The 23,957-nt window shown below is 38.0% G+C and overlaps 3 protein-coding genes across 6 annotated transcripts; 1 reads left to right on the plus strand and 2 right to left on the minus strand.

The window, feature by feature from the left end:
* Window positions 1-17: 17 nt before the first annotated feature.
* Window positions 18-7,716, minus strand: asb5a (ankyrin repeat and SOCS box containing 5a). Of its 2 annotated transcripts, none has more exons than XM_077577565.1 (9): window positions 7,568-7,716; window positions 7,033-7,094; window positions 6,112-6,376; window positions 4,473-4,552; window positions 2,732-2,839; window positions 2,500-2,650; window positions 1,530-1,664; window positions 512-703; window positions 18-442 (listed from the first exon to the last, which is right to left on the minus strand). In XM_077577565.1, the coding sequence occupies exons 3-9, from the start codon at window positions 6,335-6,337 to the stop codon at window positions 315-317; spliced, it is 1,020 nt and encodes a 339-aa protein (XP_077433691.1). In that variant the 5' UTR covers window positions 6,338-6,376; window positions 7,033-7,094; window positions 7,568-7,716; the 3' UTR covers window positions 18-314. The 2 variants fall into 2 exon arrangements, with proteins under 2 accessions (XP_077433691.1, XP_077433690.1); XM_077577564.1 differs by having other exon boundaries at window positions 7,483-7,619.
* Window positions 7,553-14,324, plus strand: ctso (cathepsin O). 3 transcript variants are annotated; one of them, XM_077577561.1, is made up of 9 exons: window positions 7,553-7,715; window positions 7,784-7,860; window positions 8,535-8,640; window positions 8,831-8,955; window positions 10,577-10,744; window positions 11,272-11,393; window positions 12,207-12,370; window positions 14,018-14,110; window positions 14,178-14,324. In XM_077577561.1, the coding sequence occupies exons 1-9, from the start codon at window positions 7,553-7,555 to the stop codon at window positions 14,225-14,227; spliced, it is 1,068 nt and encodes a 355-aa protein (XP_077433687.1). In that variant the 3' UTR covers window positions 14,228-14,324. The 3 variants fall into 3 exon arrangements, with proteins under 3 accessions (XP_077433687.1, XP_077433688.1, XP_077433689.1); XM_077577562.1 differs by having other exon boundaries at window positions 14,255-14,324; XM_077577563.1 differs by lacking the exon at window positions 7,784-7,860 and having other exon boundaries at window positions 7,553-7,753.
* Window positions 14,321-22,171, minus strand: tdo2a (tryptophan 2,3-dioxygenase a). Its single transcript, XM_077577560.1, has 12 exons — window positions 22,067-22,171; window positions 21,871-21,976; window positions 21,696-21,786; window positions 20,427-20,497; window positions 19,298-19,425; window positions 19,034-19,220; window positions 18,296-18,403; window positions 18,109-18,220; window positions 17,955-18,012; window positions 16,635-16,714; window positions 16,307-16,397; window positions 14,321-15,102 (listed from the first exon to the last, which is right to left on the minus strand). The coding sequence occupies exons 1-12, from the start codon at window positions 22,099-22,101 to the stop codon at window positions 14,949-14,951; spliced, it is 1,221 nt and encodes a 406-aa protein (XP_077433686.1). The 5' UTR covers window positions 22,102-22,171; the 3' UTR covers window positions 14,321-14,948.
* Between the last annotated feature and the right edge of the window lie 1,786 nt (window positions 22,172-23,957).

Genomic DNA, 23,957 nt, shown 5'->3' on the forward strand with positions numbered 1-23,957 from the left:
TCAAAGGAGAAATAATATAAAATAAAGCATTTTATTGAATATTTGATAGTTTACAATGCAAAAAATATACAGAATGATGTACAATAACATGTTTTCAAAGTGCATTTTCTTATAAATATTTCAATCAATGTATCCACCCTCAATCCATATGAATATTCATAATGTAGGATGAGTATGGTACTGGCTCGTTCCCAGACATGTTTTGGGAAACAGGCACCTCACAAAAGATTTACTTGGGTGAGCAGGCACTCTAGAGACTCGACTATTTGTATACAGGCTATTAAAAAGTCATTTTTGCCTGCACACGGGCATTGTCACTGGTACTGCAGGAAGTTCCTGATCCGACCCGGCAAGGGCAAATGACAAATCAGGTGCAGTCGGTCCCTGCCGACGCACGTCCTGATGCACTGGCGGCACAGCTGAGTCAGCAGTCGCGGCATAGCTACAAAGGGGGGGACAAAAATCTTTATGTAAGGCGTGTAATTAATAAACAAGATAAGTAGGACTTCACCTTCATAGAGGAGCAGGAAGCCTTCTGCCAAGCTGCTGGGCGGGGCCACTTCCACTGGTCGCCGACACTCACCGTCCCGGGCGTTGATGTCGGCACCAAAGTCGAGCAGCAGCTTCACCATCGCCGTGCAGTCTTTCTCTGCCGCTGCATGCAAAGGCGAGTCCAGGGATTTGCCTTTTTGGACGTTAGCGCCTGAAAAGAAAACACAGAACATACTGAATACAGTTAACCCCCACTCAAGATGCTTATAAATGCATATAGTCATAGTTTCAACTGTAAATATACTTCAAATTATGATCCCAAAGCAGTTAAATATCATTTCGATGGGCTATATAGATGAGTTGTTTTTTTAAAGAAATGGCTGAGGATAGATAAAAAAAACAAAAAACTAATAGTTGAATTTGTGATTAGCAAACAGCAGATATGCAGTCGCTGACTGGATTTGAAATTTCCAGTAATGTCTCGAGGCCATTTTGTGTCATCCTCTAGACAATTGCCCTGGTAAATATCACCAATGTATGACATTTAAACACCTCCAATGTTCACCTTTACCACAGGTAAATGCTACTCATTGACAGTCCAAAAGACTGATTTGATGCATTTTGGACCTTTTTGACAAGAAGGCTAAATCACAGATTTAAAAGGAATAAAATGTCCTGGCATTGTAAAAAAAAAAAAACAATGATGCATACTGGGAAATTAGATACAGTAAACTAGCATTTGTAAATAGATGAGTTGATTCACTTAGTAGATACATGATTTTGCACCTTTTTTTGCCAAGGTGGAAATTACGGCAGGAAAAGGAATAATGTCAGGCCTTGATGCATTCATGAATACTGGGAAATTGGGAAATCATACTAATAGTGTTTGTTTTGTTTGTGAATTAACAAACTGACATAGTGGATCCAAAATAATGGACCTTTTAGGCAGGAACAGCAAAGATGAAATCGTGAACAGAAAGCAATCATGTCATGGCATCATTTAAAAACAAAAAACAAAAAAAAATAATGCTACATACCTTCCCTGAGGAGCTTCCTGGCACATTCCAGCTCCTGGCAGACGCAGGCGGTGTAGAGCGGTGTTCCCAAGTGAGGGATGTCCATGTCCACATCCGCACCCCACGTCAGCAGAACCTCCACACAACCGCAATGACCTTGATGGCGGACGGGTGGGGAATTCAAACTTGTTTTCTTAAAAATATATCACGTTTTTATATTGAACACAAAAAAAAAATCTTTAAAATATATAAGTTTATCTCTATAATTTATCCAGATTTTTTTTTCCTCTCAATTGCTTTTTTTCTCTCAATTGCCATTATCATATCACATTTTTTTAATCAAGAAATGCTACTTTCTCTCTTACTCTTACCCTTTTTTTTCCCAGAAAAAAATCCAGAAGACAGCTGACTTTATATAATAAATATACTATTTTTTTCTAGAAAATATTCTGTAAACAAAAAAACTCCTTTAATCCAAAATATCAAACTTTTTAAATCCAAATATCAGACCCCCCATTATACGCAACATTTTCAAAATGAAAATTTCCCCTAATTAAAAATACTACGTTCTCCTAAACGTAGCTTTTCCCCCCTAGAAAATATATAGTTTAAAAATTATCCCCAAAAATTTGTCTTTTTTTTTCTAGAGGATAAGACTTTTAAGTTAACAACCTTCTTTCAAGAAAACTCCTGACTTTTTTTCTCGAAGAATTCTGATTTGTTTTCCCTTTTTTTCCCTCTCAGAAAAGATTATTTTAATTCTAAGTAAAAATAATAATAAATAACTGAAAATACCAGACTTTTTTCCCTTGACCGTGAACCTGATCTCAAAAATCTCAATTGGGGGGAAAATATTGCCTACTAATTTTTAAAAATAGAAACCGTTTACTTGAAATATAATAATCTTGTCTGTAAGAGATAGAACTTTTTCTCGAAATGTTTTTTTTTGTGTTGCGTTTTTCCTGGGAAATAGTGAGCAAAGTGTACTGACCTCTGCTGGTGGCCTCATGGATGGGGGACGGCTGGTGCGCGAGGCCCTGCGCTCTGGCACCATTTTCCAGCAGCACTTCAGTGCAAGCCGCGCTGCCGACTGCACAGGCGTTCAACAGCGGCGTGGCGCCGTCCACCGTCGAGGCATTGACCTGCGAGCAGCCCTGTTGCTGTTACTGTTGACAAAGTAGTTGACGTCACCGTTTTTTTTTTTTTTGTTTTAAGTCACCGACGTCGGCGCCGGCGTCGACGAGGGCTCTGGCACAGGGCGCGTGATCTCCCAGGCAGGCTTCGTGGAGAGGAGTCACGTTGTCCATGGTCACGCTGTTCACGTTGTGACCCTGACACAAAAACAAACACCCACAGTTCAGTGGTTTGTAACTTTTGAGTCAACGCATAAAAAAGTCTACACACCCTTGTTCAAGTTGCAGGTTTTGTGACAAAGAAACAACTAAAAAAAACAAAAGAAATTGCTTCAGGCAAGTAAAAGATCATTAACTGAATTGCGTGGTTGCGCACGTTTGTACACCCTCTTCCAACTGCGGATCTGGCTCTGTTCAGAAACCAATCATATTCAAGCTCATGTTAAATGGGAGCACCACAAACCCGTCACCAGGTTTTTTAGCGCCTCTGATTAAACCCAAAGGAAGTTTAGATGTTCCAGTAGGCTTTTCCTGTATATCCACACTACTGTACTGTATCTTGAAATTCCAATGATCTTGTCCTAATTTACTCACTTCACTTGGTGGATATTTAGACCCAAATATATAATACTTTTTTTTAAACGTTCTTTTTCTTCTAGGAAATGAATAGCTTTATTTCATGAAAAAAAAAACGCTTTTTTATGTTTTTTTGTTCAAGTATTTACAACTTTTTCTTAAATGTCATTAAACTATTATTAAATAATTGAGTTAATTTAAAATGGAATGAGAAATAATACTTTTTATAAAAAATTAATTTTACTTATTTTTTTGAGGAAAATATATAACTTCTCAATTTTAATTTGCTCAAGAATTTATGACTATTTTTACTTAAAAGTAATACTTTTGTAAAAGAGAAAACACAAGACATTTAGTTCTTAAAAATATACAGCATTAAAATATATATTCAGTTTTTTTCCTCGAACACAATACTTTTTGATGAAAAAGTATGATTTTATTCATGAAAAATATACAGTACATCTAAAAAAACATTACATTTTAAAATATAGCCTAATCTGTTCCAAGGAAATATGCATGTTTTTTCCCTAAATTATTGCCAGCTATTTTTCCTCAAATGTAATTAAATTCTAATTCAATTATTTTAACAAATAACATAACAAATATGTATTACTGATTTTCTTTAAAAATAAGGACTTATGAAAAATATACAACTTATTTCTTATCAATAATTTAAAGTTATCCCTTTTTCCCTTGAGAAAGAAACATTTAAAAAACAAAACAAAAAAAACATGACTTTTTCTTGAAAATATAGCTTCTTTAAAATTTAGATTTTTTTTTTTATACTAAGAAAAAGAAGATTAATTGCCCAAAGCAAAACTATTTTTCTGGATTCTGGATCTGTAACATGTATTGAGCCACACATTACCTGTGGGTTAACTTTGTTTTTGTGATTTTACAGGTGGGTGATTTGAAGCTTTTTTGAGCTGGCCCACTTTAGTTCTGAGCTGCTCAATTGAAAGGGTTCAACCTTAGTCCATGCAAAACACCTTTCATAGTTGATTGCTTTATGACAGAGGTGGGCAATCTCGGTCTCACTTCCAACACAAGCCGATTCCAATCAACAGGATCGTTATCAAGCTTTTGCGGAGCTTGCCGATGAGCTGATCAAATATCAGCTGTGTTGGAGAAGGGCAACATGCAAAACCTGCAGGACTCCGGCCCTCGATGCCCACCTCTGCTTTATGAGCATGAGTACATTTTGAATAGTCTTGCATAAAAATAAACATGAACGAGCAATTAAATGGCCTTTTACCTGTACAATGAGGGTCCTGAGGGCGAGGAGGCGACCCTGACTGGCGGCATCGTGGAGCGGCGAGCGGTCCGTCCAGGATCCTGTGGGCGGCAAAGATGCGTTTGTTCATTAGAGCGTGGGTCCGCTCCCTCAGTGATTCATTAGTCAGCTGTGAACGCTCCCGCTGAGAGTCCTTTACATCATGCGAGCTGTTTACTACACCCGCTAATCACGCTACGCTACATCGCACAGGTAATAGCGCTAAACAAAGATAACAAGGTTAATGGTAAAGGTGAGTGCAGGCATTTGTACACAATTTAAGGTGTTCACTACACGCAATATGCAATTACGCTTCATTTATTTAGAAAATAGTCAAGCATAAGTAATACAAACGTCAACATGCCTGCATGCACTCAGTGGACACTTTATTAGGTACACCAGATGACACTAACATAGATAACACTAGCATTAACAGAGAGACACAAAATGGATGCTGACATTTAAAATGGCCACATTATTCAGACAGATCTTCAATTGGATCTCACAAGTTGTCTTTTCTCACAAGTTTTAACCCAACTTTTTTGAATTTGAAATGTATTTTCAAAAAATACATTTTTATTGACTGTAAGCCTTTAAAACTTTTTTATTGAAAGGCCTTTTTTCTTTTAAACATAAAATTTTCAGAATTTAAAATTAGTGATACTAAATTACTAATAATTTATTTGATCTGAAAATATACATTGCATTAAAAATACTGTATTTGTGTTGTATTTATTTTATTTGATTGTGTGTAAACAAACAAACACATTTTCCTCCTAAAACTTTATAGCTTGTTTTCTTGAAAATAATATACCACATTTTTTGGACAATATACGTACATTTCAAAAATATTTGACACTTCTTCAAACTGTATTACTTTTCTATTTGAAAATACTAAAAGTCTTGAAAATATAGAATATTCAAAAATAAAAATACAAAACTTTTGGGAGCAAAAAAATAAATAAAATAATAAAATAAATTATATATATATATATATATATATATATATATATATATATATATATATATATATATATATATATATATATATATATATATATATATAGATAGATAAATATGTGTGTGTGTGTCAGTCGATTAAAATATTAATCGTATGGCTTTAATAATTAACTCACGATTAATCACACACATTTTTATATCTGCTCTAAATGAAAATGTGACTTTTTCCTAAAACATATAGAACTTTTTTTCTTGAAAATGTGTGATGTGACGCGCTCATGTCTTTCTGAGAATGTTGTTATGATTCTGCCTTTGAGTGTGTGTGTGGGGGGGGGGTCTTCACTGCCCGTGCTGAAAATAGAAACTAGGGCAGTGTGTACGTGTGTGTGAGTGTGTGTGTGTTGAATGTGTTCTATTAATATATGAGAGAAAAGAAGCTGCCAGCCTTGCAGTGTCTTGCCATAGTAATTAATGTACAGTTGACATTAAGATGATTAGAGCACAGTTTGGGATCATTCATCATGTCTTAATGAGAATAGAATGAAAATGAGTGTAATGTCAAATGAAATAGAATTAGCCTGGTTAGCACAGTGGGTTAGTAGCCACCTTGCCCCCGTGTGGCGATGTTTCTCCAATTCAAAGGTGTCCGGTGTTCACTCACCGCGTTGCTGTGCGTAGTCATAAAACTCGGCGGATATCCTGGCCGCCTCCTTGCGGTTGCCGCGGACGATATAAAAGTAGGTGAGCAGGTTGAGGGAGATCTTGACGAAGAGCTTGAAGCAGAACAGTGCCAAGATGCTGAGGTAGACATTGGACAACTGCGCCGCGAAGGGCTTGCTGTCACCCGTGGCGGTGCTGCCGGCCAGCTGCTGCGCTGCGTCGGACATTTCCTCGGCTTCTGTGACGGTGAAGGCGGGACGCGCCGACTGAGGGGGAGAAAAAAAAAACAGACTGGAAAAAATTCTGCAGCTGTTGCTGGGACAGTGCGACTACAGCGGTGTTATTGTAGCGAGGGAGTCACGGCGGGGGATTGGCAATAGAACTTTGTGTGCTATTAATAATGATGGATCATAAATTACAACAATGCAACACACCCTAAAAACCGTTGGATGAACTTTGAAATTCCCCTGTTGGGTTGGCCCCCGTTGGGTCAGATTTACTAAACACTGGACTAAATTTTTAGACCATCATTTGGCTAAGAGATGCCAAGCCCACAACATAAAAGAAAATCACTCAACTACTGTTGTTGGGTGTGAGTTTGATCAATAACTTTGGGACGCAAGCTCGGAATTGACAATAGTGTGGGAGAGAATGAGATAAAATACTTGTATTTGAACCTGGGAGGAATTAATGATGCTCTGTCTAGATGTTAGCTACCACTCGATAAAACTATCATCCCTCCCACACAAACAGAACATGTGGATTACTTCTGACAGAGTTGTTGGAGGAGTGCCTCCGCAATGTCAACGCCATGAGGGCAAGTGGGTGAATTTACCACAATAGCCACAAGAGACACCAGTACTGCACATTGTACATTTGCTGGTGTGTAATATATAATTCATGCTAATTAGAAAATACTTCCCCAGAAGAAAAAAATGTGGGCTCGCTGGAAGATGATGTTCAGACCAACGTGACATCGCAGGGCTGCCAGAAAAAAAGAAAAAGATTACTGTATTATTACATTCAAAAATTAATATATAATTGAGTAGATTTTAGACCACTTTTGGGGTGACATTGGATTATAAGCAGAATTTGAAGTCCGTTATTCAACTGCTCAGGATTTATGCAGATAACACATCGCAGAGCGAAAGAAGATTCTGACAGTAAATAGTAGCCTACTGCATTATTTTGCATGTCATTCTAGTTTAAAAATAAAAAATAACTCTTGCAATTGCAATAGAACTAGATGATGAGGGGTTCCTAATAAAGTGACTTCTGAGTGGATACATATTTGATACTATCATTTTAGTAATGTCTCCCCCTTGTGTTTGTTAGAAGGAATACCGCTAAGTCCACTCCTTATCAAGTTTACCTTTTCGTGACGTCCCTTCTTCCTCTTTTATCCCAACTCTTATCGTCACGGGAACTTTTCTGAAAGCAAAATGAATGTATGCTACCTGTGTATTGTTGTCATGACGACCGTTTTCGCCGTAGTCGCCCCGGTGTACTGCCAAAACACGAGTTGGGACGAGGAAGTGAAACACTTGAACGACGTGGCGGGTGATTTTATTCCATTTGAAGGTCGTTGCTACTTTCTTTATAAAGGTAAAGGCCAGTTTGAGAGCTTCAATCGCTGTTTTCAGGTAAGAAATGAGTACCGTTCGTCATTACAGACCACGCCTCTCACGTGAAACCGGAAATAGAGAACGCAGGTGTCCGTTATGACTTTTTGATTGAAACCATAAAAACGGTAAGAATTTTGCGTTTCAAGTGTGATAACGTATTGATAAAAACTGAAGTCCACATTTCAGCGTTTCTATGTATATAAAAATATAAGCTCAGTAGCTCACTGCGTTTGTTTGAATTAAAAAAAAAAGTTTTTTAAGTATTCATTAACTTCTTCACGAGTTGACATACATTGCACAATGAATCACCAATAAGGCAACAAGCACTTTAATTATTTTAAAATATGGATAAATGTTGTTTTTTTCCAAATGCAGAGTTTATTTTTTTTCTGTTGTTTTAAGTTCAAGTCTTAAGTAATTTATTGATGAGTCAAGAGTAATGTCATGGTGCAGTTTACTCAATTTGTGTGGTACAACTTGTATGCAACACACTGAAACGTATTATTTTTTGATTGAACCACAAAAACATGGCACGATTGTCAAGGAAGAAGTGGATGGCCGCAAAGATTAGAAAATAGGTGAGAAGAACGAGAATGTGTGGATATTTTGAGACGCTGAACGATGAACTAAATACACTCACACATTTCGGTGACAGGCACAACACATTTTGTTTTCTTGGCAAAGCAAATGTCCAGGCGTTAAATAAGTTAACAACTTTGATGGTGCTCAATCCAAGTTGGCAGGCGTATCTTTATTAAAGTTTTTTTAATTGTTGTCTTTTGCTGTTGGGACAACCCAGGATGCGCCGGAGCGTCATGCGTACCTCAACTCATTTTCTACACAACCTCAGTCTGCCAAGTATGGAATCAATCACTTCTCCTCCCTCTCGCCGGCGGAATTCCGTGGTAGGGTGAACTTGGAATACTGTTTCATTGCTGTGATGCAACTAGCATGTCTGCTTACAATTTGTGTGTTTTTTACCTCGGTAACATCATCTCCCGGCGTTCAAGTGCAATTTGAGAGGGAATTGACATGATTGCTTTTCATGTTTTCCATTGGGGCAGGACGTTCTCGAATTCTTTGTGTTCTCGGCAGATTTGTACCTGCGAGCAATCTCCGAGCGTGCTTCGCCGTTTCTTGGAGCCAAAGCAGAGGAGCTACCGGCCAAATTTGACTGGAGGGACCGAGCAGTGGTGGCGCCGGTCCAGAATCAGCAAGCGGTAAGATCATGATGGCACACAGAGGAATGTATTTTTAGTCAAATAATCAAATCCAAATTGTTCTTTTGTTGTTTTGGGTTGATAAAAGAAGAAGAGAGAAACAACTTTGGAAATATTCTTTATATTTGACAGCAAAGATATTATGTTATAGCACACTTGCTAGTATACAGCCCAATCCAATTACTGCGACATCAGTCTTCACAGAGAAATGAGGCTCTGTTTCCTGCCATGTCATAAAACTGATCTTGCACAGTTATTCTTAAAGGGTGGTTCACAGGCTCTCTCAGATTCACCAATTCCAGTACTCGAGGTTCGGGAATCCTGCAGGTTTGAGATGTTTCTGCCCAGTAGCACACCTGATTCATATAATCAGCTCATCAGCATGCCTGATAACCATCCTGATCTTTAGTATCAGGTGTGTTGGTAGGCGGAAACATCTAAAACCTGCAGGACTCCGGACCTCAAGGACCAGAATTGGTGAACCCTCCTAAGCGCTACGTGAAAGCATCACTGAATTAAATGAACAGCGCATATAGTGTTATAGTAGCTTTAACTTGCGGTATTTAAAATCCAGTACAGCATGTCTGTTGCGTACAATTCAGTTGCATTTAAGTCTTAAGTACAATATTTTTTAGAACAATTTGTTTTTAAACACATTTAAAAACATTTTTATTACTTTATCAGTATATGAGTGTTTTGACTTATACGAGCGTGATAATGGAATGAATTAAATTGGTCTTTCAAGGCACCCATATACAACTGTTTTTGATAAAGACTTGCACCTATTACACTAATGTATTAAAATTTTGCTCATGTTGGTACTTGGTGTGCAAAGAAGGTTTTTGGTGTGGTGTAAAACATTTGAGAAGCACTATATACTGTATATTCATCTTCAAAGTACTGTATTTGGAAGTTTAATTATATTTCTATAAAATGAATTTTAGTTTAAAATTTCAAGGTACTTTTTTATAATTAAATTTAAATTGTAATTTTTATGTATTTGTAATTTCGGTAACATTCAAAGGACTTAAATTAAATGTAATTTAAATATTAATTGATCTTTTTTTTAATGTAATTTTAATTTGTAAATTAATGAATTTAATGTTTGGTTGTTGTTGTTTTTTACTTTTTGTATTTGAGAGTGGGTGAGTAGGTCGACTTTTATTTCCATTTTTAGTAACTTTGCATGTTGGGAGTGTGTGTGACCTGATGCTCAGCCTTTTAAAGAAGTCAAATCAGTCAGCAGATGGCACCATAAAACCACCCCTGCTGGGGCAGATCTAAAAAGTCTTGGATGGTGTTTGAGTTCTTTCAAGATGACTGTGTGTATATCTAATGAGAGCTGATAAAGGATAATCTGATAATAGACTGCTTTTTAAGGATAAATTAGGGCAATTATATGACCAGCAGGGTGGCACCGGGATAGACAGTCTCATGCATTAAAATGAACTCTTTGTCCCGCTCTCCTTTACAAAGTCACCAAGAAGCTAATTTTGGAAATGTGGCGGGATAAGAAAAATGTATTTCTGCTGGCGAGGATGGTCATTTAGGACAGGATCTGGAGTAATACCTCCCTCAGGGGTCTGAACCTTAGCTTTTCTCGATCATTCATCTTTTGCAGTGTGGAAGCTGCTGGGCGTTTAGTGTGGTGGGCGCCTTGCAAGCGGCTAATGCCATCGCAGGCGCGTCGCTGGAGGAGCTCAGCGTGCAGCAAGTCGTCGACTGCTGCTTTCAAAATGGAGGATGCAAAGGAGGCTCGCCAACCAAAGCTCTCCTCTGGTTACAGAGGGTACTTTGAACTTTTTTTTTCCCCGTTCTTAATTCGACCCCCGATGACTGTATAACAGTGTTGAAATGGTGACTATAATGTAAATTATATCCACACACTTTTACCTATCTTCATTGTGTTTTGATTCTTATTTATCTTTATCTCTGACCTGTTTTATCGAATACAAAAGTTGGTTGTGCATAGCCCCTATTATCCAACAACGTAATTGGGGTTAGTGAAATGACCAAGTGGCTAGCAACTCTGGGAAACCACTAGCCACTGTGGCTTTTGGTGAGCAAAAAGTTATTATCAACCCCTGTCTGAGCTACAGTACTAAAAAATTAATAGACATGTATTGAAAATTCACAAAAAGACACGGGACATCTGCCCTTTTAGTTTCAAAACGGCCATTTTGGGGTTGTCAAAAAGACAAGAACCTAATAACATCATTAAAAAATAGATAAGGTGGCCATCGATTGCCAAATTATGTTACTAGTAACACAAGAGCACATCATAAATATTTATTTAACATTATGTTATCTATGCAGTCCAGGGTGAACCTTGTGCCACAGTCTGAGTACTCCTACAAGGCCAAAAATGGAATGTGTCACTTCTTCTCCCGGCCTCAAGGGGGCGTTGCTTTGAGGAACTTCACCACTTACGATTTCAGGTAAAAATATTTTATTTTTTTCTGCAGTGCATAGCTTAAAAATGAACACCCCTTATTTAAAATGAAAATCATGCGAAGTTCAAGGACAGAGGATGGTTCAGGACATGTCATGTTTGCTGTGTCAACGCAGTTATTGATCACTCGGTAGCGGACGGGTCTTAACAAGTCACGGGTTCACAACACTTCATGTCTAGTTGTTGAAATAAAACAAAATATATGATGGGGAAAAATGATTTGGATCCGACTTGTTCATTAATAGATCAATAACTATTATATTTATTTAAATTAAAAAAGTATGTTATATATGTTTAGATAAATGTATACATTAATTTTAGATGGTAGTAGTTCAATAAAAATCATTCTAGTTATAATTATTTTTTATTTTTAAATGTGTACATTTAGATCCATCCATCCATCCATTTTCTTGACCGCTTTTTCCTCACAAGGGTCGCGGGGGTGCTGGAGCCTATGTACATTTAGATTTGCATTAAAATATTTTATTTGTTTAAAAGAAACATGTTTCTTATTTTTGTATCAATCTATCTGAAAAAAATATGTAATTTATTTAAATGGAAAATCATTAATTGTGAACTTTTCTTAGAATGTCCGTGTTTTCCCCTGAAAATATTACCATTAGTAATTTTCCAATGAAAGAATGATAAACAGGACATAATGTATCCCAACAATATTTTGTATTAGTATGGCATATATTAAATGTTGCTAAACGTAAAAATTAAATGTTAATCTTTGGGTGTTAGGCTAGTCGTCCTTTCCACAGGACTGATGTTGTTTCTGCTCTTTTCACACCCCCAGCGGTCAGGAGGAGGCAATGAAGGCAGAGCTGGTAGAGAAAGGGCCACTCTCCGCCATTGTGGACGCGGTCAGCTGGCAGGACTACTTGGGAGGAATCATTCAGCACCACTGCTCCAGTCACTGGCCCAATCACGCCGTGCTGGTGGTGGGATACGATGCCACGGGTACGCCAATCAATACCCAGCACAAGTTTTGTTGTGCACAAAATGAGTTTAGCTTGGTCGTGTATCAGCATCGGCAGCAACAATGAACGTATTACTATTATTTTTATTTATTTAGTTTCCCCCTCCCTGAGTTGTCACCTTATTATGGCGGAGTCGTTTGTGTCACCCATGGCAAATAGGCCATAGGCGAGAGACCAGTCTGTTGGCTCTAGGGCCTTGGAATGTGACACCTCTGGGAGCGAAGGAGTCTGTGCTAGGATTATAAATTCCGATTAAATATATTTGAACTCACCTTGACACACGGCTTGAGTTCTGGAACCAGTCCTCTTGAGAGGGTTTGCACTGTATTCCACTGTGTTCTGCTGGGGGACTTTAATGCATACTTGGGTAAAGACCTGAAAGGGTGTGATAGGGAGGAATCTGAGATGTGACCCTAACCCTAAACCTTAGCCCCAAACGAATTGTGAGTGTCTGCTGGGAACATCTGGCAGGAGTCTCCTTTCAGAAAGACTTTCAACTCCTACCTTCGACAGAATATTCACCAACCGCATTTCGGAATGTTATTTTTGGTATTTTTATGTATTTATTCATCAGAATCTAACCATAATATTTGAATGGTGTCTTGCAGCTTTTCTTAATTTGACTTTTACCAGCGTCTATGTTTTATTCCCAATATAGTTCAACTTGAGTTCAAAAGTACTTGTACCGCAAATCTCTTAAGGCCCTTGAATGAAACAAACCAAGAAAACCTAAACGTAGCCTGATCCTGCCGGAGAACTCCATTTCAAAATCAATTTCTCTCCCAAGGCCAAATATGGCTATTAAATACAGAAGAACACATTGAAAATGCATAAACACAATCAACTTTCCCTTGTGTATTCCACTATTGATGTTAGAAACACAATCAACAAAAACGATTTGTTCCATTATTATTATTCAGTTGTTAGCCTCTTTGAATGTTGACAATGATGTAACTTCAAGGTGCAGTTATATCATCATTGTTATGTAAGAGTTAAAAACATTGTGTTTTATGAGAGGGGGTGCGTCATCTCTGTTGTGATGTTGAAGGTGTTGTTTGACTTTCGAAGTTTAAAAAAGGCTGGTCTGAAAGTATCCAAGTCTTTTGTTTTTAGCATTTTCAGCATTCACAACTTTACAGTATGTTATTCAGATTTTTTATTATTATTTTTATCTCATTTTTTCATTCTCATTCAACTTACTCATACAACATCGAATTTTTCATCATTTCAATTTCTACTTGCTTCAAAAAATCACGCCAACGCGGGACTTTATTTTTCTCATTTCGTTTTCACCCTAATCAAGAATGTGTGTCCTTTCAGCTCGGCCTTTATTTATTTCAGATGAGTTTCCCGAACTTTTGACACCAACAGAATTGGCGCGACCCACCTCTCCCGCACACACTCTAATTTTGCAGCCAGACACACCAACAAATAGATTCAAATGCAACATTTTTGATACTTTCATAGATGTTGCATTGAGTGTATGGGTGTATCCTGTGTGTGTGTTTACCAGTTATTTTCACTTTTTGTGACTAATTTGCACAAAGTGATTATGCATTCTTATGCATCTTCACATCGTTATTCTCTTTACTTTGTGAATTTAGTTGACTTGCTTTTTCTTTTCTAGGGGAAATTCCCTTCTGGATAGTGCAGAACTCCTGGGGGACCAAATGGGGAAACAACGGTTACGTTTACGTCAAAATTGGCAGCAACGTTTGTGGTGAGTAAACCATTCCCGTCGTTTTTTACCATGTTGATTAGTACAGTACATTCACATCTGCTTTTAGGATGGATTGTTTGCTTCGCATGTCGTCGAACCCTGTGGGATCGACATTAATATTCTCTTTGCCTCGTGTGTTGCCAGGCATCGCAGATTCCGTGGCGGCCGTGTTGGTTTGAAATGATGCAAATAAATTACTTTACAAGGGCGTCAATGCTGGGCTTTATTTAGACATGCACAAACACTTATAATACAAACAAATACTATGTACAACAAATATGTATTACTAAATTGTACAGCTCCATATGCAAAGATTATTTCAATCGCTGCATAAAAAAATAATATATTAGCATATGTAGCACTAAGGCTCACCGGACACAACATTAGGTATACCTGTGTGCTCTTAAGTACTGTATGATACAGGTGAGTATAACATTATATACATACATAATAATACTAATCATAGTTCAATTCAAATGTGTGCTATGTCAAATTATTCAATTGGATCTTATCGCATGTGTACCTAATGTTATGTCTGGTGAGTGTATACCATATCGACATTATATACACGCTATATTTTCTTGTTTTCCAAGCTGTGCAAATTGTTTTAGATGCAGAGCATCATTGTTCATATTCATATTAACTATATTCATATCCTTGTGGAATAGCCACATTTTCCTTGGCTAACGTTTCAGTACAGTATGAGGTTTGTCGTCAGTGCGCAGTGGAAATCGGTGCGTTTTATGGATAACACAGTGGCTGTGCGGGAAGAGAAAGAAGATAGGTGCTATAGTCCTTTTTCTGTGTATGTGTTGGGTGGTTGTGTGGTTTTCTGCGGCTAGTCCGAGTCTTCGCTGCTGAAATAGGAGCTGTCGCAGCGCTCGGCCGTGTAGAGGAAGGTGTGGACATTGGGGTTCAATTTGGGCACCCAGTGGCGAGGTACCAGGAACGTGGCCAAGTTGAACAAGTCCACAAACACCTTGTAACGGTCACTGTAGGGAAAATAAACATTTGTTTAAGGCGGATACACACACAGACTAACCAGCTAAGCTAGAGCCACAGCTAATAAAAAAAAAAAAAATGACACTACGTAATCGGGTTTATTGAAACCTGGAATGGTCCGTAGTGGGAAGGAAGACATCTAGAAAGTGTTTATCACAATGCCTGCTGTGGCATAGATCTTTGTAACAAACCGTATGAGAGAGCGAAAGCACTGTTAAGTGTGTATTTGAATAACCGGCTCTTTTACATGTTTTGACACAATAGATGAACTAGTAGGTTGTTTATGGGAAGAAAGCTAATATTATCAAACTGGACTCTGGAGCTGGGCCCGACAGGGGAGCCTCAGTTGACTCTGGCACGGGCACGACAGCAGGATTTTTTTTTGACCACTTGGTCTTAGGGAGGGCGGGGCAGGGGGCCTTGATCGATATGTTGGGGGGGATAATTCATCACTTCACTTTCTTTTTTTCAGAAATTCTCATTTTTCCAATGAAAGAATGATAAACAGCACCAACATGCTTGACATAAAAGTAATTTTAACTGAATTTGATCAAAGAACATTCAATAAAAATAGTTTAACCTAATACAAGTGACCACAGGTGCAGAACAAACATTTAAGAAGGGATATGATTGAACAAACTGGCTACTTGTGAACTCTTTAGTGTAAACTGAATTAAATGAATACAAAATATTGTCAAATGTAAACTAAAATGCTGGAGCTACACAGTTTTCTGATGGGGCTGTAGCATCCCCTAGAACTGATGTAGCGCTCTGGCAGTGCCACAAATGTGCTTCAAAGCTGCCAGGCTTCAACTATTTCATCCGCAGAAAGCCTCGACAGAACGTGACAAACGTGAGGGACTACTGCTACTACTAAAACTATTGCCATTGCTACCTACTAGTAGACTCCTACTTCTCTACCTCTACTTTTACTACTGCTTAAAAAAACTTGTACTACTTCTGCTGCTACTGTTACATGCTAATTACTATCACTTTGTGGAAATGTGACTTAAGACAAACCCCTTTCACAAAGTCTGTCATGGGTTACAAACTAAGTCGACCGGGCTATTTTCCAGTGAGTAGGTAGGCAGATATATGAGGTAAAGTATTGGGACCAACAACACAGGAATAGAGTTATGTAGTGCATCTCTCTTTCTCTACAATGCAGCCTTGAAATATACACAAAGACAGTACCTGACAGTAGATCTCAGGTAATGGTACCCGGAGGAGCCACCCGTGCCTGCCTTGCTGCCAATCATCCGGTGCACCATGCATACGTGATTGTCTACAACAACAACAGGAAAAAAGAAAAGAAAAAGTGAGACGTCAATAATTGATTCACGAGTGCCAGGGCAGGGGTGAGTAAACATGTATTGAGTGGGAGTGGAGCGGCTTCCCAAAGGCTTCTCACTAACTTTTTAGCCGGGCAAACTTCCCTGTTAGTGCACTGAGGCCTTGGGCCAAACGCTCCATCATTCTGCTCCAGCATTGCTGTGAACGTGTGTGGCATCTGCATACTCACATCTCCATTTTGTCATGAGCATGTCGATGTCCATGAGGGAGTTGAGCAACTGGAATGGAACCTGGAACCGGGGCTCCTCCCTAAGTTGAAAAGACAGCAACAGGCGGCGTTATCAATGCACTGAATCCAACTATGACCACAAACTACATTTTTGCTTGTAAGTTTACATAACCTAGTGGTATGTAAACCATGACCAAAAGTTGCACTGTATGACTTACTGCTTTTCCTGCTACGGACGACTAATACTACTTTCTGCTAGCTGCTAATGCTACTATATCCTACCATAGCAGTATCATTGCAACTACTACTTCCATCACCACTATTACTAGCACGACTAACAGTCTAGCATTTAAGTACTAGTACTACTCCTTTTATTCCCCCTACCACTACTTCTATTTAGGGGTGCAACAGTTTCAGATTTTGGTGTACGATTATAGTCTGAGGAAAAAAACGTGGTTTTATGTTTTTTCTTATATACTTTTCTTTTAAAAATCACATCAGCATTCTTTGAAAATAATTTAAATAACTGAAAATAAATAAATACAAATGCTGCCTTTTAAAACAAAAACAGCACACAAATAAGTTAAAAAAAAAGAAAAAAAAGAAATACAGCTTAAAAAGCTCAAATTGGCTTTAACTTTAGGTTTATTTTAACAAAGTGAAAATAAATAACTGAATAATATAAATTATGGTCCTGGGCTCTTTTTCTTCATCTTTCAAATTTCTTTCTATTTAAATAATATTTAAGGTGAAATGTTTGTCCACAACTTTTGAACTGGCGATTTGTGCAGTTTACTGCTACCCATATAGGCATTTTGCAGCCAAATGCGCATGCCAAAATACGTTTCTTGGGAGTCCCAAGATGGCGGCCCCGCGGCTTCAAAAGTCTCGGGCCGAATTTGGCGTTGTTGAACGGCTGCGGTTACATAATAATGACGTTTAAAAACCACGGTTAATTGTAAAACCGTTAATAGCTGCATCACCACTACTACTACTACCGGTACCTTTATTACTGCTAAAACTAATTTTACTACTACTACATGACTGTCACCACTGTGAATACTATATAATATTATACTACTACAATATCACTACATCTACTATTACCACGACGACCTCGACTTCTACTATCTGTAGTACTGCAACATGTAACTAAAAGGCCTACTATATCTAGTAACTCTAAAACTACCAACTGCCACTACTACTACTACCTATCACCATACCACTGTTACAATAACACTGCTAACTACCGCCTACAATACTGCTACTACTCTACTATCACTACTAACAGTCCAATGTGCAGTCTGTAGGTGGCGCTACCTGTAGAAGTAGATCATGAGAGCGCCTTGCAGAGCTTTGTAAGACAGCCGCCTCTCACCTTGTTGGGGAAAAAGTAACATCCGTGAGTCACAGTTGACATATTTGGAAACTGCGTGACGTATTCAAATGCGAGTAATTCAGGAAAGTTACTGACCCTTACTCAGCAGATGCTCATGACGCTTGACGTCAAACAAGGACGTAAACACTTCCTTCTGCTTCAGAAACTCAGCCATCATCTCCTCTTTGTCCTCACAGTCAGACATTTGCTACAGATCACAAACATCATAACATGATTTCAAATCCACTTTAAATGTTGTTTATGATTGTTCTTATTATCTTACCTGAATGATTTGCTCTTCCTTATGAAGCTCATTAAAGATGTTGATCTCCAGACTTTCCCAGAAATTGAAGCCATCTGCTTCCAGGCCAGGAGTTCTCTCCAGCCACTCCTTTAAAAAAGACAGTGTGCCACTTTTAGCGAGTTACCAGAATGTGGTACATTTGAGATGATTACTTCCTGTTGTTTGAATGAAATACTACAAGCACCACTACTAATACTATCATTAAGACTACTATTACTATTACTAAACTACTATCATTACTGCCACCCCTCCTCCTCCTCCTACCACCCTAATTACTAATACTACTACTGTTATTACTTACTACATGCACTACAAAGACTACTTTAGGTCTATGTGGATGGATACTACTAGTATGCTCTTTGTGCTCACCCGTACGACAATTCGTTAATTTTGCAGTTGGTCTCGTGCACCCTAATAATCTCTTACTAGTGAGGTCAAAGCACATACTAATACAGATATTTTAAGCTCTCTGTCATGGATATCGAATACATTCTCAAACAATTTGCCAAGATACACCCTACTACTATTACTGCTACTCCCATTTCCTCCTACAACTTCATGACCAATCAGTGGTGCTGCTATATTGATTGTGGTGTATCAGGTCTAATGACGCATGTCCATTCTAGTAAATGAACAGCCAGACAAAGTCAATACAGTCAAGTTAATAATATACCTTTGTAACATACGTTAACTATAATAAATGTTATTAGTCTTTACCTCGACCAGTTTCAAGAGTGTGGGCTCTCGTTCGGTGGCGAGCAGCAATTCGCCTTCCTGACCTTTGAAAATGTCACGGTAGTGCTGCTTGTTGTACGGCACCCTCATGTTGTCAGGGACCCCAATTTTGTTCTCCAAGAGCCGGAACTGAAGGCTTTGGAAGCCAGAAGCTGGAGACAGATAATCCCTACACACAAAATCAACAACATCGAGTAAGAACACTGTGCTGACAGCTGAGAGAAAAAAACATGTCAACTGTCAAACCTGAAGTCAAAAAAGTCCAAGGCAGTCATTGTCTCCAGGATGGCAAATTGCTCTACCAGCAGCCTGAAGATGATCACAATCCTGTGAATACGCGTGTTGACTTTGAGCATGTTGCGTTCATCTCGCACCTGCACGGAGAAGACATGTTTTCAATTTAAATTGTTCCCACCATACTCAAAACTTCTACTAATTGGCTCTGTAACGTGCCTCTGGCTTGATTTAACAATTCAGCTCCTTTCACACTTGCACTACATAATATTCAGTAGCCATGTCTAACACGAGGAGATGCCCAAATAAAGTATCAAAAAGCCATGCCCTTAAAAGACGCAGGGAGTCTGCCAATTTGATTTGAAGCATCGATTTAAGGGTAATTTTTGTCTTCTCCCGGTTGTCTGCACTGCGGAATTATTTTCCAAATTCAGCCCCCTCAGGTGAACTTTGGTAGGCATGTCTGTTATGAGCAGACCAGTAAAACAGTTTGAAAAAAAAAAGCCTTGCCTGAAAAGATAAGATGACATTTTTGTTTGAAACATAAATGTTACGATTATTTCAGACATTTCCAAGAGTATTTCAAAAGGCAAACTAGACATTGTGTCAACTTGCTGCCAAATTTCAACCACATGGCACATGACAAATGGGTAACCCTAAATTGCAAAACATTTTACTCTTTCTTATTGCGTTGAGAATGACGGTAAAGTTGGATGACACAACATTAAACTGAAAACTAATGCGTCTTGGACATGATGAAAGTCCTGACTAATAGAAATTCACACACCTAAATAAATAAATAGGATTGCCAGTAAATGTACTGAATTTATCAAGCCACAGTTCCCATCATCAATTCATCAGCTTGAACTTTTTTTTTTTTAACTAATGATTGAAAACCAAATGTCTGCAAACGCCAAGTGACATTTGAGAACATTTTCCAACATGAAAAAGCCAACTACTAATTGACTAATAGAGAAAACAATCCACGGATCAATTGACGACAAACAAGGTTAATTGCTTGCTGCAGCTAGAATTGGATTTCAGGCGGTCGACTTTCACACAACAGCAGCAAGGAGCTGACTGAAATTAATCACCTAATGTGATGAATGAACAACCAGGAGAAAAAAAAAATGTGACTCACGTGTCCATTAATGAAGATCTGGCGGACTGAATCCAACTCAAACAGAATCTGTTTGAACCACAGCTCATAAGCTGCAATAAAACACACAACACACTCTTAGACATTTTGGCAGGCTTTATAAAATAGTTATTTTATTATAAATTGCTATAAGGCCACAACAGGAAGTTCTGACCAACAATTTGAGTGCACACGACTCATTCCATGAATGCCATTATACTGTACAGTAGAGCAACATTGTGACTTTGACATATCACTCCGCCTCAACTGTTAACTTGGCCCATATTAACAGTTAGTGGTCATCTAACAATACTGTGGGTTCTGGAAAACTTCACAAAGATGGACATATATTGGTGCCTTCAAATGTGAGTGACCTGACTCCACATACAAGCGTTCAAACGGCCACGTTTTTGCATTGACATGCGGACAATTTTTTTTTTGGGATATTTTAAATGGCAATTCATTATGAAATATAACATATATTTCAAAAGTCATTGATCTTAGAACCGATAGATCCATTTCATGACATTTTAACATTTTTATAGCTTTTTTTTTTCTTTTTAAATAATGGAATTTTTATTTTTGGAAATTTCATTTTTTTAATTGACATTTATATTGTGATAGTGAATAGATAATGAATTAGTATTAATGTTGTGCCATATTTTTGTGTAGAACGTGAAGTGAAGTTTTTACTTTGTGATATTTTTATCCACTTAATTTATTTTGTATTCATTTATCATTTTTTTCAAGTGGCACTATTTAATTACAATTTCATTTAAAAAAAATTCTTTATTCATTCACAATTATTGGTTATTGTATTGATGTTTTTGGTTGTACATAATTGTAATTTACTGACTGATTATTTAATGTTATTTGTATTAATGTCAATACATTTGTATAAGTTGTTTATGTAATTGCAACTTTGGTTTTATTATTTATATATTCTTTTCATTATTACTTTACATATTGTATTGTTATTTATGTATTTCTAAGTATCTTTTAAATGTAATTAAATTTTAAATGCATTTGATTTTACATTGTGTTGCATTCTCATTAAACTAAATAATTTACACTTCATTGGATTATCTATAACACTTTGTTAAAAAAAAGTGTCTTCATATAAACCTCTTTAAGCCAGTATTAAGTGTAAAAAAATGTGAAAAGTCATTAATAATAATAAAAATAAAAATAAACTGCAAACCCTTCCTAAGGGCGCTGTGACTACAAAGTAGTGCAGACATTTTGGTCCCTCAAAGTTAGCGCAGGGTTCACCTTGATGCGTGACAATGAAGAGGTGCTCGTCATGAATCTTGTTGCCCTTCAGCTCGCTCTGCAGCACTTGGGCTGTCATGATTTTATCCAGCTTGGGGGGAAAAAACACCAACAAAATACTTTTTAAAAAATTCCAAGTGACAACAGTACAATATGACAGATGTTGTTTTTGTACCTTGAGGTAGTCTCCATAGATGACACCTCCTTTACTGGCCTTGTTGACACCTGCCTGAGAGGCATCTTGCTCTTCTTTATGCTCCAGAGGCTGGTTTCGAAACAACCTGGGAACAAACCAAACCAATTAAATGATCAAATATTACATGCAAAGCGACCACCATTAATAAAAAAATAAAAAAAAAGACTGAACGTACAAATGCTTCCTCTCAAAAAACGGGCATCCGCTCATGACTTGCGCAAATCAGTGGCAAAAAATAACACACTCTTGGAAACGTCAAAATGTACTAAAATGGGCTTCTGTGTGTTGCACGTTTTTAAGGTCGTCGTCATCCAATCAGAGGCGAGGCCACTTGTTGTCAACTGGCACGCCTCCCTTTTGTTTACCTTGGCCTTGTCATCAATTTGTGGACTTTGTTTGACCGGTTTCAAGGTGCGGTCACGAGACACCATCGTAGCGGTAATCATGGGAAAATAAACTTGTCATTTTTCCTTGGAAAGTGAAAGCTCATTAAAGCACTTCAAAATGCTGAATGATTTCTTGGTCACAGGTGGTCTCGTGAATATTAAGCACTGTACATAAAAATGTTATGGTTTATTATAAAATAGTTTTTATTTTTAAACAACAGGTCATCAAACTATGAGAATAAAGTTGGAAAACTATGTGGACAAAGTAGTAAATAATAAAAATGTACTAATGTGAGGAAAAAATGTTTTTAGAAAAAATACAAGAAGTAAGGATGAAGTAATACTGAATGAAGCAACAGTTTTACAGGGATAAAGTTCCTCGTTTTTTTTTTTATTGTGCAAGAAGAATGACGTTGGAGTCAGAGAACAAATAACTCATCTTGTTATTTCTTTGTTGAGGGGATTTATTACGGACATGTACATAAAGAAATCAGACCAAACTGTTATTCTAATTAACCTTGTGAGAAAAGAAAGAAAACAATTCATACAAACAAAACAAAACATCAAATAGAAACAACAAGAGGGAAAGTAAAACTTTGGTCAGCCCAGTCATTGAGAATAAATTAGACATACGGTGCATGTTTGAAAGGGATGATGTAAAAAAAATATTCCTAACCCTTTATCCCCGTTCAATTGTCAAAAGTATCAAAAGTTCTTCATCTTTTTCAAAACTACTGCCCTAATACAATGGCAGTACACTTCCACATCCACTAATGATGTTGTTAATCGGTGTACAGTCCGTGGCCCTGACACGCTGCTGGACCACACATATTCACTTCCGCAAACACAGCGTTGTGAGTTCATTTGCGCATGCGGGTCACTTTGGGGACGCATCACGTCCACAGAGCAGACAGACTGAAGTCGCAATTAGTAGGTAATGTCAACGCTTACACCAAAAAAAAATCGGAATTGAGCATTAAGACCTGCGGTGTGAACGTAGCCTATGACGTGTGCATGTTGAGCGCGCATGCGTGGGTGGTGCGGCGGGAAGAAGAAGAGGAAGAAGGCAGAAGAGAGTTAAGGCTGTATGTACTCGAATGTGGAGATGAAACGAGAAAGTGATTAAAAAGAGATCAAATAAAACGCCAGACTGCAGTGTGACCTATTTATTTCGTCGACCCCGTCTGGAACCCACCTTTTTGGCAACGTGCGGTAGCTGGACACTATCCACGGAGACCCTCGGACATCAGTGAAGAGACATGTTTACGAGACACGATTTAAACCGCAAGCTATCAGTTACGCGGTTGTACAAAATAGAGAAGGTGAACACACTTCCACAAAAAAACAAACAAACTGCGAGGCAGCGCTGGTCGGATGAGTTACGCCACGGTATGTGAATGGACGCCTGTGCTAGCGTGTCTGAAGAGCTGCCATGCAACGAAGTATGTGAGTCCATTGTTAAATAGTTGAATTATAAAGTACAACTGAACTCACTGTTTTTCTCCCTTTGCCCTTTTAAATCATACGGTAGAATGCTTGCTACTGTATGTTTTAGCACGCATGCTACAGTTTGATTTTAGCATGCATGCTACCATTTGTTTTGTTATGTGTGTGTTAAATGCAGAAATACAACCCATAATGGAGACTGCGCCTTTTAATACGGTGCACCTTGTGGTCACG

This window comes from Vanacampus margaritifer, chromosome 10, assembly GCF_051991255.1.
Source record: "Vanacampus margaritifer isolate UIUO_Vmar chromosome 10, RoL_Vmar_1.0, whole genome shotgun sequence".
In the NCBI taxonomy this organism is placed as follows: Eukaryota; Metazoa; Chordata; class Actinopteri; order Syngnathiformes; family Syngnathidae; genus Vanacampus; species Vanacampus margaritifer.